Source organism: Mesoplodon mirus, assembly GCF_964341445.2.
Source record: "Mesoplodon mirus genome assembly, chromosome: 11".
NCBI lineage: Eukaryota > Metazoa > Chordata > Mammalia > Artiodactyla > Ziphiidae > Mesoplodon > Mesoplodon mirus.
This window is the reverse complement of record NC_138987.1, coordinates 40,191,671-40,205,989: the sequence shown is the minus strand read 5'-3', so window position 1 is coordinate 40,205,989 and position 14,319 is coordinate 40,191,671. Positions and strand designations below refer to the sequence as shown.

At 55.1% G+C, this 14,319-nt stretch overlaps 1 protein-coding gene across 1 annotated transcript in view; it reads right to left on the bottom strand.

Annotated features, from left to right (window-relative positions):
- Window positions 1-4,312: 4,312 nt before the first annotated feature.
- Window positions 4,313-14,319, bottom strand: part of MPPED1 (metallophosphoesterase domain containing 1) — a gene marked incomplete at its 3' end in the record, with an annotated part of 62,124 nt that continues 52,117 nt past the window's right edge. Inside the window, exons 4-6 of the mRNA XM_082636261.1 lie at window positions 9,130-9,245; window positions 6,461-6,574; window positions 4,313-4,431 (exon numbers count right to left, since the gene is read on the bottom strand). Of these exons, the coding sequence (XP_082492387.1) occupies window positions 4,313-4,431; window positions 6,461-6,574; window positions 9,130-9,245 (349 nt within the window). The remainder of the gene's footprint in view (window positions 4,432-6,460; window positions 6,575-9,129; window positions 9,246-14,319) is intronic.

The following is a 14,319-nucleotide window of genomic DNA, read 5'->3' as shown; positions in this document are numbered from 1 at the left end:
CCAGCCAGTCTCCCTCTCCAGGAAGTTTTCTCTGATCTCCCCTGCACCCTGGGTTTGATCTTCCTTGGGGTCCTCAAGCCTGACTGTGCCTGCCACTCACTGGACCCCAAGCATGTAACAGCTGAAGGGTTCAGCTTCTTTCCTGGGATCAGATGAGCCTTCCAAAGCACCCCTTGAGCTTCCAGACAGCAGGGCCTAATTCTCACATCTTGGAGGACTTCGCAGTCCATGCCTTCAAGGGGAGGGTGGGGCTGAGGGCCCCCTGGAGTGTCTAAGATCTTCTGTGATGAGACCCCCCGCTGGCCAGGCAGGTTTGGGCCCAGCTAGGAGCTGTGGGGGGCATTAGGGGAGAGCACTGGATGAAGCCTGGGTCCCCAGAGCTTGTCGCCTCTACTAGCTTATTCAGGAGGGTGGAGCAGGGGTCTCCTGGAAGAAAAAGACCTGGCAATTTGGTCCCGGTGGAGGTTCAAGGACCAGCTTCATGGAAGCTGAATTGCAAGAAAAAGCAGCTGGGGGCTGGGCTCCCTGAGAACGAGCTCCCCACAAGGGCGGAGGCAGAGGGAGCGGAGGCAGCTCGCTGGATTTGCCCATCGGGCTCCCAGGGACAATAGGAGCGTCACCAGGGACCCCATCCTGTATCGTCCCATCGGGCCACGGGGGCACCTGGGGAAAGATGGCTGTAAAGCATGAGCGAGCCCAGAGTGCTGAACCACCTGCACCACTGTGTAAACCCCAGACACATCAGAGCCCGTCTACACTGAAGGCAGCAGGAGCACACAGCTCAGAGCTTAGCAGCTGCTGCCTGTCAGCAGAGCAGGTACCAGGCACTTAAGCAGCACTTGCAATGTGACAGCATTACCAGAGGCAGCGGCAGCCACGGTGTGTCCCTGCCCCTGCCTGGGACCCCTGCTCAGGTACACAATGGCCGAGAGTAGCAGAAGGGGTGCCTCAAATAGAGCACCTCCTCTCCACGGGCTATGGACGGGGACCCAAGGCCCAGGACCGGTCGTTGTAGGCACCTGTGAGCTTCTGGTGGAGGGGAACTGTCTGGAAGGGCATATTACAGGTGGGCCAGTCTGAGGACAGGAGAGGGTCATTGAGGGCTGATGCCATCATAGGCTCCCTCAGCCTGCTCCCCCAGCCCCATGGCTCTGGTTATGACCCACAAATTTAGGTCTCCAGAGAGGCTCCTCCCCTCCAGGCCCATTTATCACCCCCCATCCCCGGCCACTGGACACCTCCCCCTGCATATCCCAAGGCCACCTCCAGCTCATGAATCCCAAACAGAATTCAACACCCTTCCTCCAACCTGTTCTTCCTGCCCCATGTGTCCCCTCCATGATGGGCAGCCAACACCCATTACCATCCTTGTCTCCCCACGCCCCTACCTCCTAAATCTACCTCCTAAATCTATCACTACCACCACTGCCACATCCCTGTTCCAAGCCAGGTCCAAGAGAGGTGCTCAGTGAATATCTGTGGGCTGGCTGGATGGATGGGTGGGTGGATGGATGGATGGATGGATGGTGGTTGGATGGATGGATGGATGGAGGAATGGATTGATCAATGGGTAAGTGAACAGTTGGGTAGATGGATGAGTGGATAGATCGATGGGTTGATGGATGGATGAAAATGGCAGAACTTCTACAGCACAGGGAGCTCTGGAACTGGAGTTGTTATACCTGCCAGTATTTTTCTTGGGCAACACCAGGACCCTTAGTGTGACAAGGGCTGGATTGGAACTTGCTGCTTCGAGAAGAGGCTAGAGCTAAGGCCATTTCGAGATGTTCTGTTTTGGGGGGACGATGTGCTCCAGCTATTTGAACACAACAAGGCACAGAACTGCATGTGCCAACCACCTCTGAGGGAAGCTGGAGCAAGCAGAAGGTTGCCAGTCATCGGCACACGCAAGGTCTTTGGCCTCTGAACTCAGTCCAGGACTCAGGACTTGGCCAGGAGGACGCCACTCGTCCCCTACATGCCCCACACGACACCCGGAGACACAGAGAGAGAGGCACCAGGAGGGCTTCTCTTTCTTTTTACAAAGACTTTATTGTCTGACATGCTTGACAAAAAAAATTACAGCCACAATCAAGTTATGCCGAAATGATTGAGGAGCATGCCATCATCTTTCATACCTCAAGGACTTTTAATGAATTTTCTTTTAAAGTAACAGCTGCCTTCATAACTTTTATTTTCCACATAAAAATACACCATATTCTGAAGGTACCTTAGGAAAAAAAACATTTTTTTTTAAGTTTATAGTTCTTGGTCCGCATAGAAATTCAGTAGAGGTTACTGAAAGGGCCTGGAGTCCTCTCCACCCCACGCATTCACGCACACGCCGTGTGTCAGAGGTGTCCCCAGAGACCCTGTAAACATCCCCGGCTACCAGGAACCACTTGGGCCAAAAAGGATTCCTGAAACCCTGCACCCCGTGGAGCAAAGCTGGCCTCGGCCAGTGTGGTGCTGCTACTGGGCTCCCTGGATGGTGCCCCTCGCCCCACGGGGAGCCCCACTTGAGTAGGGAAGAAATCATGGTCTCCTGGGATCCTGGGCAGAGAGAACAGGGTCCTCCAAGACTCCAGGGGCTCTCCATGAGAAATGAACCAGACAGGTGCTGAATAGGACCCTTAAAAAAAAAAAAAGAGCCTTGGACCGTGCATTGCCTTGTAGGGCAGGAGCTTTGAGTGGTGGGAGAGCAGGGGCTGTGAAGCCAGAGACCAAGGTTCAAATCCTGCCTCTGCCTCTTTTGAGCTGTGCACCCTCAGGCAGGTTACCTCACCTCTCTGATCTCAATCTCCTCGTCTCCAAAAGGGGGACAGCAGTACCCACCTTGCAAGACTGCTGGAAATGAGATCGTATCTGCAAAGGGCTCATTAAATGCTGGTCCCAGGCCTGGGACTAAGGGGAGGTGAGCAGGGCCCTCCTCTCAGGTGTACAACTTAAGGGGCGCCAAAAAACTCAGAGATCGAGATAAATGATACTATTTTAATGCAATGTTTTTAAAAATCAAAATTAATGCAGGGAAAAAATCTATGATGAACAAAATATCCAAATTTTAAATAAAGGCAGAATCTGACCCTGCACGTGCTAATCCTGCCTCAGTGGCCTCACCCCAACGAGGCCCTGCTGGTTCTCTGTCCATCAGAGACTCAGCCCAACCACCCAGTCCTAATTTAAAGAAGAAAAAGAAGCCCCCCCTGGGTGGAGCTGCTGGAGCCCAAGCCCATCTCTGTCTCTGTGCCATCTTCCCTTGGGGGCCGCCAGCTGGCACCCAGGGACACGGCAGCACGACTGTGAACCATTCAGCCTCCCTCGGCTGTGGGCACGGCAGCCAGAATCCGAAGGGCGAGGGAAATCCCACTGGGGTACAGAACCTAGTCGAGGGCAGCAATGAGAACCACGGGGTCCACTTTATTAAATTAAGAAGGGGGCGTGAGCACACGTGTGTGTGTGTGTGTGCACGTGTGCACGTGTGTGTCCACACCCGTATGGGCACGTACAGGGGGCAGGGCAGCCTCAGCCCTCAGAGGCCCCAGCCTTCTGAGTTCTGCAGAGCAGCACAGCCCCCAGGGGACCAGGGGCATCCAGGACTTGGGAACCCTCCAGCTGGTCCTGGGCCCTCATCAGGCTCGTTCCGTAGAAACAACCCCCCAAGTCCAGGCTCCGAGCGGGTGCCCGGGATGCTCAGGCCACAGTTTACATCAGCAAAAATGCCCACAAGAAGAAAACGGGGGATCCATGAAGCAAAGGGCTGGTCGGCCTGGCCAGGTGCGGCCCGATTCCTGAGACGTCCCTGATCGTTCCCTCGGAGGCCTGGAAGGAGCGGAAGGGCTGCCTGCACTCAGGCTACGACACACCCTCCCACCCCCCAACCCTGAGGCTTGTAGCCACACAGACCCTCGGTGAGGAGATTTTGTGCCAGAACTTCCAGAATCTGTCCAAGAGCAGCGGCTTCCCAAACCCACGAGGGTGTCCAACTGAGAAGGATAAAGATTCAGTCACTTCCCAAGCAGGACAGGGCCACGAGTGTAGTAGGTCCTTTAACAAGGAACACACGGAAGGGACACGCAGAAATCAGCAATGAGCACAGAACCCCTGACGGACCTGCAGGGTCCTGACTCCAAATGACAGAAGGCTGAAGAGTCAGGGGTGATTTTCTTCATTCCAAGGCCTCAGCCCGCCTGCGGGGCTGGTCCCCACAGCCGGACGGGCTGTCTGCATGAAAGGAAGGGGGGTTGGAGGTCCGTGCTCTCAGCTAGGTGTACGTAGCTGACGCGGGTGGGAAGCGCTGGGGCGGTGGGGGCAGTCAGGAGTTCCGGGGTGTGGGGAGGTCGATGACTATGGGTGGGTTCACGGGCTGGTAGTTCACAGTGCACACAGATGCGTTCACATAGGTGGTTGTCCCATCCGCCATGACTCCATACCCTAGAAAGTAAGCACACAGCTGTCAGGGCTGAGAGGTGACACCAGGACCCGAAGCAGTGAGGGGGGTCTTGTGAGTGTGGTAGTCAGAGGGCACTCAGCCACAAGGGGCTGAAGATGTCTGGGCCGAGCTACTGAAACCATCAAGCACAGGCTCGTCATCTATAAATGGTGATGATGACAGATGCTCCTCCCAAGCCTGCTGTGAGCAGCAAATGAGATAATAATTCACATGCTCGGCCCAGTGCCTGGAAAGCACATGGTGAGACATCATCACTGACATCATCACCATCACCATCATCACCACTGTCACCATCATCACCATCACCATGATCATCACCATCATCGTCACTATCACCATCTCATCATCGTCATCATCACCATCATTATCATCATCACCACCTCCATCATCACCATCATCACCATCACCATGATCATCACCATCACCATCATCATTACCATCACTGTCATTATCACCACCATTATCACCACCTCCATCATCACCATCACCATCATCACCATTATCATCACCACCTCCATCATCACCATCACCATCATCATTACCATCACTGTCATTATCACCACCATCATCATCACCATCACCACCGTCATCATCACCATCACCATCATCACCATCACCACCATCTCCATCATCACTACCATCATTGTAACCATCATTATCATCACCACCATCATTGTCATGTACTTTCTTCTCCTCACCTCTGTCCCCAAACATACCCTCTTCCCACCACATCTACTGGTCAGAATCCTCCTCAATCTTGAGCTCAGCTCACCTCCAAACCAAAAGGGACACTTCCCCTCCTCTGTGCAGGCTACCCATTCTTTGGGGCCTGCATTTTCTTGTATAATCATGCAGGGGTGTGGTTTGGATCACACACAACCTTGGATCTGATGGCACTACATGCCCACAGTAGGTCTACAGAAAATGACAGCCATTATTATTATCCCACAGCATAAGAGCTGTCCATCTCTCCCATGACCTTTCAGATTCTGCCTTTGATGGCTCATCTGTTGCCCAGGAGTCTGTGAGCTCCCTGGGGCTGGAGAGGTCTGATCACGCCTGCCCCTGACCGCATGATGCAGAGGGAAGGGTCTGAGCTTTATTTGCTTCTGAGCTGGAAAGTGATCTGATGTGGACCAAGCCATGTGAGTCCCAGAGGCCCTGGCCCAAAGTTCAGGAGGCCAGGAGACAAGCTTGGGGGAAAACCATGTGCTTCCTGGCAGGGGACAATGGGACCGGGAAGCCTTGGACAGGTGGGATAAAGGTGCAAAAGGAGCGAAAGGAGGGATCTGTCAAACTGGTGAACTCAGACTCCAGTGAGGAAGCCTGAGGTCTAATGAGGTAAGCCCTGTGCAGTGACAGGCCGGGGCAGTCAAGGCTGGAGCCGACATCGCCAGTCACCTTCATGGCCACCCTGCCCACTCTTCCGAGGTGATGTGGACATAGCAAGGGGTCCTGCCCCCCAGGACAGAAGGCAGAACCTCACGTCTGTCTGTGTGTGGGGGGCAGGGGTGGGGGGAGATGCCAATAAAGCCCCTTGGGCAGGCAGGCAGCCCTCCCCATCCATTAAACACCTACTGTATGCCAGGCCGTAGGGATGTGAGCAACAAGACAGGGCCACCTGCCCTGTAAGGAGCTCACAGTGTGCCCCCAAATCGAACACCTCCTCCACGTCACATCCAAATGTCCCCTCCTCCAAAAAGCCCCCAGCCATCTCCGAAGACTTCCCAGGGTGGAGGAGGCACGGCAGAGTTGCAGGGCTCCAAGGAAGTAAAACTTACTTCTAAGTCTTGCCAGACTTTTCTTCCATCTTCCTATGATAAAACATTTCAGCAATAGCTAACTGATAGCCGACACGTGGATAGGCATTTACGAAGTGTATGTAGGAAATGGGCTATTTCTCTCTGGCCAGGGAGGAGGTGCCTGGGTTCAAGGGAGGTGAGACAGCCCCCCTGAAGGGCCAATGAGGTGCCCCGCCCCACTGCCGGTAAGGCCCCCACCCCTGCTGACCTTCATGGATGTGGCCGAAGACATGCAGCCGCGGCTGGACACGCCTTTGCACCGTGTTGAGCAGCTCCACGCAGCCCACCCGCTGCATCTTCTTGGGGACCCAGTCCAGGAAGCCTGGCGGGGGAGACAGCAGGAGGGCAATGACGGGGCCCAGGCCGCAGCTCTGCAATCTCAGAGACACAGTGGCCCTGGACCCACCCTGCCCTGCTCTCCCCACCCTACCCTGCCTCAGCCTCCAGGAGGGAAGCCTGGCTCCAGCTTGCACTGCCTGGGGCCTCGCAGCCTCATCCTCCCCTGCAGGGCGGCACAGAGAGCCCACTTATAAAAGCCCGAGTAGGCCAGGCACGGTGGGGAGGGGGCAGTCTCAACAGCTGTGAGCCCCCCAGACCATTCATGCTCAAAGTGGTCTCAAGACTGGCATCCACCCATTGCAGAGAGAAGCAAACTGAGGCCAGAGAGGGACAGCGGAGGCCCAAGGCCACCCCAGCAGGTGGCAGCAGAGCGGAACCTGGGAGCAGGATTTCCATGTTGGAGACTTTCTAAACAAACATCACAAAATCATGAAAATGAACTTCTTCATCCACTGCAGCCTTGAGCACGTGGGCCATGTCTGGGTCTGCTCACACCGCCAGCCTCCCGGAGCCGTCCCATATGGTGGCTGTTTATTATCCTCACATGGCTACACAAACCATAGGAGAATACCTGATTACTCCAAGCAGACAACTAGGGTTCATCTCAGCCCCTCTCTGCTCAGGCGGGAGAAACAGGTTTCTACAACCACTGGGAAGGGGAAGAGGAATCCTGCCACTCACAGAATCTGACAGGCTGCAGTGGACCTGACTTAGAGCTGAGAGAGAGAAAGAAGGAGGGAGAGAGGGACGAAGGGAGAGAGGAAGAGAAAGAAGAAGGAAGAGGAGGAAGAAGAGGGGAGAGGTGGGGAGTCGGCAGGGAACAGGCTTGGAGCAGACACTTGGGTTTAAGTCCCAGGCTCTGCTACCTACTGGCTGTGTGACCTTGGACAAGTCACTTAACCTCTCTGTGCCACATTCAACAATTCATCCAACAACTGGGCTGGGCTGAGCACACAGGTGCCCCCAAAACAGGAGCTGTGTGCTGTGTGTGTAGCAGGCGTGGTGAGGCATCCAGAGAGCAGGAACCCAGAAGATGCTGTTGGAGGAGTGGATGGAGGGGTAAAAAGGGGGGAAGGAGGAGAGGGAGAGAGGGAGGGAGGAAGGAAGCAAAAAAACCTGCCTCAGAACCTCACTAGAAGCCACGTGTCATGCCTAAACCACATCAGGGCCCTGGGCCTCGGGGCTCCCTCCGTTTGGAAATGGGGGTAAGAAAGCCTTCATTTCAGCACTTTGTGAGGGTGGAGGGAGGTGCCAAGGGCGTCTGGCACACAGTAGGTGCTCAGGGTAGCTTCACCGTGAACAGGTATCTGAGCGAATGACTCTGGAGCTGCACTGGGCCTCACCTGACAGCCCTTCCCACCTGGGATGCCCTGCCCGCACCCATCTCCCTCCCTGCCTCTCTCAGACCCAATGCTGAGACCACCCTTTCTGTCAGCCTCTGCGGGCCTCCTCTGACGATCTCTGTCTCAGGCTTCCCTCATCCTTGACCATGTCCCACTGGGCTTGGCCGTTCGGTGTCCCTCTGCCCGGCATCTTGGAGCCTTCAAGGCAAGCACTGCATCGGGTTAGCTCCTGGTCCCGCATGGCCCGGCCCAGCCCAGCCCCAAACACCAAGGGAGTGATGACAGGTTTGGTGGAGGCACTGGTGGGGGGGAAGAGGCCGGTCTGGGCAGGACTGCTGGGAGTTTGGACTTCATTCTAAGGACTGAGGGAGCCACAGAGGGTTATAGAGGGATGGCATGGCATAACGGGCCATTCAGAGAATTCCCTCCTACAGACATGAGGAGAGTGGACTGGGTGGGGCAAGACTCAGAGCTGGGGGACCAGTGAGGAGACCACGATGGTCATCAAAGAGACACAAGACACTGGCACGTTGTGGAGAGGAGAGAAAAGAGCTGGAATGCAGTTTGGGGGTAGAATCAAAGGGACGAGCTGAGGGACAGGAAGCGGGGTGTGAGGAAAGGGGGAGGGGAGGACTGAGAAAGGGGCCTGGGTGGCAGACGGCAGGCTAACGCGGAGACCAGGCGAGCGGTGACATCAGCTTGGGCCAGAGGGGGGCCGAGGGGCCGGGGAGGAAAGCTGCTGGCGGTGGAATCACAGGCCCTGGGGACTGTGGGATGGGTGGTCTGATGGGGTGGGGGGGTGCACGGGATGGGGCCCGGTGAGAGTGACCTTGGTGGTATTCAGCCCCCAGGACTCAGCTCTGGAGAGTCAAGGGCCCAGCCTGCCCTTTGACCTCCCCGAGCTCCAAGGTACCACGTGTATAAAAGGGGCAGCTGATCTGACCTCACCGCGCGGCTGTGAGGTGACACATTGAGTCCCCGGCACACAGTCGGTGCTCACGAAATAAGAACCACGACGGGGTGACCTGTCCCTGGTGCCCCAGCAAGCTGGACTCAGAACACAGCCTGTCTGAAGCTCCCCTTGACGGGCCCAGCTACGCCCCCGCTGCCAGCACCCACACCCGCTGCGTCCTCCCCCAGCAGGAGCAGGCATGCGCGGGGCTGGCCAGCCGAGGCGGGGCCGGCTGAGTCTTACCCAGCGGCGGTCCGTGGGTTACCAGGACGTCTACGCCTTCGGGAATGAGGTTCCACTTCTCGAGCAGTGCTTGGCCTCGCGGGAGGTTAAAACCCCAGCCGTAAAACCAGGGCTGCCTGTGGGAGAAGAGCACGTGGGTCAGAGAGGGCCACCGGGAGTGGGGGCAATGACACGGCAGGAGAAGCAGACCACAGTGCCAAACGGCCATCAGGGCCGGCCGGATGCCCAGAACCTCCCGTCCAAGGAAAGGTGCGGATTCACCTGAACTTGACCAGATATTGATCAGACTTTTTCCTTTTTCTATGATGAACAAGTATGATCTATGTAATTTTTGAAAATGAAAGTAAAAAAGAAAATCAACTTCTGCCAAAGACCTCTCTTGTTCCAAGCCCTTCTAAGGAAATTCAGAGAACATTCTCACCTGTCCCCATGGTGGGAAAATGCTCCTCCATCCATCCTCCTTCCTACATTTGGGGCAGGTGGAGCCCCAGCCAAGAGAGAGTGGGTCCCAGGTGGAGGATGCTCCTTCCTGCCTCTACTCAAAGCTCCCAGCAGGGGCTCCACCGGGCTGAGTCCACCCCCAACATTAAGGTCAGGGCTGGGTGGACCGAGGCCATTTAACGGAGTTCCTACCTGTCGCCCAACCCGGACCTAGACTGGTCAGTGCAAGTCATTCCCCTTGATGGGTTCAATGGTGAGCGTGTGACCTAGGTCCTGCCAGTTGGAGGGAATTCCAGACGTTTCTTTCAGTGATGAGAGAAAAGAACACTGTCATCCCTGCATACAAACCACTGAGTTTCTTGCCTTGGGAGCTGTCAGTACCTATTAAACTGTCCCAAAGGGAGATGGCTGGTGCACATGGCCCAGGGGAGCAGCTGGATCAAATCGCACCTGACACCCACCATACCTCTGCACTTCTCAGTTACATGGGCCAACAGAGAGCCATCTGAGTTGGGTTTTCATTTACAACAAAAGTATCCCAACTAAGAATCAGCCCTTAGGCCTAAGTCATTATAAGTTCCCCACAGTAACACAGCTCTTTAGCATTTACAAAGTCACCATCGTCACCACCAACAACAACAACTTTACTGTCATCACCGTGGTGGGTCAAATTGTGTCCCCCCTAAAATATATGTTGAAGTATCAACCCAGTACCTGTGAACGTGACCTTATTTAGAAATAGGGTCTTTGCAGACGTAATCAAGATGAGGTCATACCTGATTAGAGTGGATTCTAATTCATGACTTGTGTCCTTACAAGAGGATCACGTGAAAACACAGACACAGAGAGGAAAAGGCCATGTGACAATGGTCGTAAAGATTGGAGTGATGTGTCTACAAGCCAAGGAATCCCCAGGCTGCCAGCAACCACCAGAAGCTGGGAGAGTGGCACGGAACAGATCCTCCCTTAGTCCCCTCAGCAAGAACTAACCTTGGTGACACCTTGATTTCAGACTTCCAGCCTCCAGAACTGTGACAGAATCAATTCCTGTCGTCTGAAGCCGCACAGTTTGTGATAATTAATTATGCAGCTCTAGGAAACTAATATAATCACCATTACCACCATCACCTCCCCACCTGCCACCCCAGGGACCTCCACACCTGCAGCAAGGTTGGCAGACAGGTCTCTCTCTTTCTGTTTTATGGATGAGGAGACTGAGGGCCAGGGAGTAGAAACTAGAAATTGTCGCCGGCATTTCCTGCGCACCTACTTTTTTTGCCAGGCGCCATCTAATTACTTTATAGGGATAAGTTTATCTAACTGTCAAAAGAATCCTGTGAATTAAGGGCTAGGATTATTCCCATTTTTCAGATGAGGACACAGAGGCTCAGAGAAGTGAGCTGACTCAGGGATCTGGGCCCCGTGAGGCCAGGCACCTCATGTCCATTCGCTGACATACTCTGCACAAGTTGGTAGTGGGGCTGGCCTTTCACATTCAGAGCCTCTCGTGTGTCAAGGCTGCCACTAACATCCCTCTCACGGCCCTCAGGGGCTCCTCCGTGGGAGGCTGACACCCCTAGCTGTTGACCCAACGTCTCTACCGCATTGGCAGCCACCCAATGCACCTCCGTGGAACCCTAGGGGTTCCAGGGAACAGCATTTGAGAACCCCGCTTTAGTCCCACAATGGCAGGTTCTGGACAGGAAGACTGAGGTTCAGCGAGAGGAAGGGAGGTGCCCAGGGTCACACAGTGGTCAGTGAAGAAGTCATTCTGGAACCCAGATCTGACCTCTCTCCCAGCTGCCGTCAAGCCTGCAGTGCCAAATCCTGGAACGTGGGCTTGTGAAGGAAGAGGGTGAGTGGCCATACTGGTTGGTCATTTGGGGTCAAAGGTACTTTCGCCACTTCAGACACCTGGGGCATCCCGTCCGCTGCCAGCCTTTGCTTGTCCGTGACCCCTGCCTGGGACACTGGGTCCCTTCTCTCCTCCTGCCTGCCCCTGACCCCACGCCACGTTTAGCCTTTCAAGCCCTGTCTGATCCATCTTCCTTCTCACCCCGAGTGACTGGCACCTGCCCAGGGGAGGAGCAAATGTTTGTTTAACAAATGGCGTTGAGTGAGAGAGGGCTGGATGGATGGATGAAGTTAACGGGATGTCGAACAGGACTCTTCCTGTTGCCTGGGGATCGCAGCCAAAACTTCAAAGCTCAACACGAACCCCAACGCTGGAATGAAAGCCCCAGGTACCACCCAGGAAAACTTACTAAAAATAAGCAGAACATGCCAGGCCACCATCTCCCCACGCCCCTACCAGCCTAAGTTTTGATCTTGAGGGAGACTTGTGGCTCCTGCCTTGTTCTTGTGGGGGGATGGGGTTCACCCACACCTAGCCATGAGTGCCTTCCAGGGGGACCACCTGTACAGGTGGGGGCCTGGGGATCTGCCCTCTGGAGAGCCCGTGAGAGGAGAAACAGACAGGGAAGGGCAGGTGCACAGGAGCTGTCTGCACCCCCAGGTTTGGGCTGTCCCAAGGGATCCCCACCCACAGGAAGTGCCCTCCGAGTGACGAGACCAGGTGGCCGGGGCTGGGGAAGGCAGCTGGGTGGGTGGCACTGGGAAGTCCCTCGGAAGCCGCCTACTCCCTCAGTCACACCCGACTCAGGCCTGCCTTTGCACTTCTGCAGAAAGCTGAGGGTTCTCTCTGCAGAAAAATGTCTCCACACACACACAATTTTACATCCACCTTCGAGGGAATCCTGGGATCAGACGGACCTGGGTTAGAATGGGTCCACCTCTAACTACCTGTGTGACCTTGGGCAAGTGGCTTAACCTCTCTCTATGCCTCAATTACCCCATCTGTATAATGGGCATAATAATAATACCCTTTGCCTCAACAGGGCTTTGAAAGGATTAAATCAATCCATGTAAAGTGCTTAAAACAGTGCCTGGTCCAATGCTTTGCAACTGCCATCATCTCCATCACCATCCTCCCCAACATCAACACTGTCACCGCCACCACCATCACCATCATCATCTCCATCACCATCATCAGCAGCATCATTACTATGGACCCCTCCCGAAACCCACTCACGGAACGTGGATGAAAAACCTTTGGCCCAGGGCAGGGTTTTTCAAACCACATTTTGAAGGGTCAAACGGCATTTTTAAAAAATTAAAGGAAAAGGGGGAAATAAAGTTGAATAGAAAACATCAGAGTACATCATAGCAGGGAAGGGACACTTTAGTTAAATATATTTATATTTAAATAGACGCCCACATAAGGGTGTACTGAGTCACAATGTAAAAAAAACAAATGCTTTTCCTACCACGGTTCCTGGTCAAAAGCAGTTGGCAGCCCTAACATACTGAGCTCACAGCTCTGCAATTTCTGAAGCCCTCAGACCCTGGGCGTACTCAAAGCCCCACTTTGGCTAAGCCAGGGCGGGGTCCCTGCAGGGAAGGCTGCAGCAGCCTGGAAGCTGCTCATAAAGCCAAGCCCAGTAGTCCCCCCAGAAACCCACAGACCGTCAGCTTACAGCAAAAGGAGCAATGCCTTTCTGCTGCCTTCCAAACACAGCATCCATTTTTCAAAAACCTAATCAAATATTTACAAGAGGGGACAAGGCCTCATCAGCATGGAGAGAAGGCGTCTGTGAGTTCCCATGAGCCACAGCAAGGAGTGACTTTTTGGAAAAGACACTCTGTAACATATCAGAGACCCCACAGACCCCCAGGAGCTGACCCACACGAGCCCCTGCCTACCTTACCTTCCCCCTCCAGTACTAACGAGCCTTCCTCTGGGGGTGGTTTCCCCATAGATATACCTCTGTGGTTCTTGGAAACACGTCACCTCAAATCCTGGGAAGCTGGAATCCACCCTGCCCCCTGGGATGCCCGGAGAGGTTGCTCAAGGGCACTGAAGTTGGCATCAGACACTCTGGCTCTGCCCCTGGGCTGGACCCACCCAGACTCTTTCACCGTGTAAACTGGGATAAGGATGCCTATGGCCCCAGGTGTGACCCTGTGAGGGCAGAGGGGTCCTTCTTGCTCGATGCTCTACCCCACCCGTTGCCTGACACAGAGGGGAGGGAAAGAAGGTGGGTGGGAGGAGGTGTAAGGGAATGAAATTGCACTATCATCGCAAAAATGCCTCCAAATTCCCGGGAGCTCCATCACTGGGAAAAGGGGATGTTCTGGCCTTTATTGAAATCTGGGGGGAGCAGGAAAAGTCAAGTCATGCATGGAAACGTCCAGAGGAGACATTTCTCAGGGCGGCCCGCAGGTTGGGAGGCCTTTCTCAGGGGTGGCCAGGAGCAGGGCCAGAGCAGCGGGAGAGACGGACTCTTCAGGGTGACCTCACTCCCCAGGGTCTGGAAAAGACTTCGGCCACTCCTGCATGACGTCCATCCAGGTTTGTGTCATGAGAAGAGGAGCCAAAGGGATGGGGGGCACCAGCCCTTCCCGAGGGCACAGTCGGCCCCAACGTCCCAGGCATCCTGCGTTTGGTCACTTGACCCTCTCTCCTCGCCCAGCAGGGCCCTTTGGGGCCAGAGGTGAAGTGCGAGGCTGCTCGGGGTTCCAGACAGAGGTCAGGGCAGGCAGGGGCTTGCAGGGCCTGTCATCCAAGCAGCCCGGATCCAGCCCGGCCCCGAGCTCCCACCCACCCTGGGGGCAGCTGTGGGCTGAGACCCACAAATGCCTGAGACGGTGGGCGCTGCCAGAGCCACGGTCCCCATCCCCAGTGCAGCT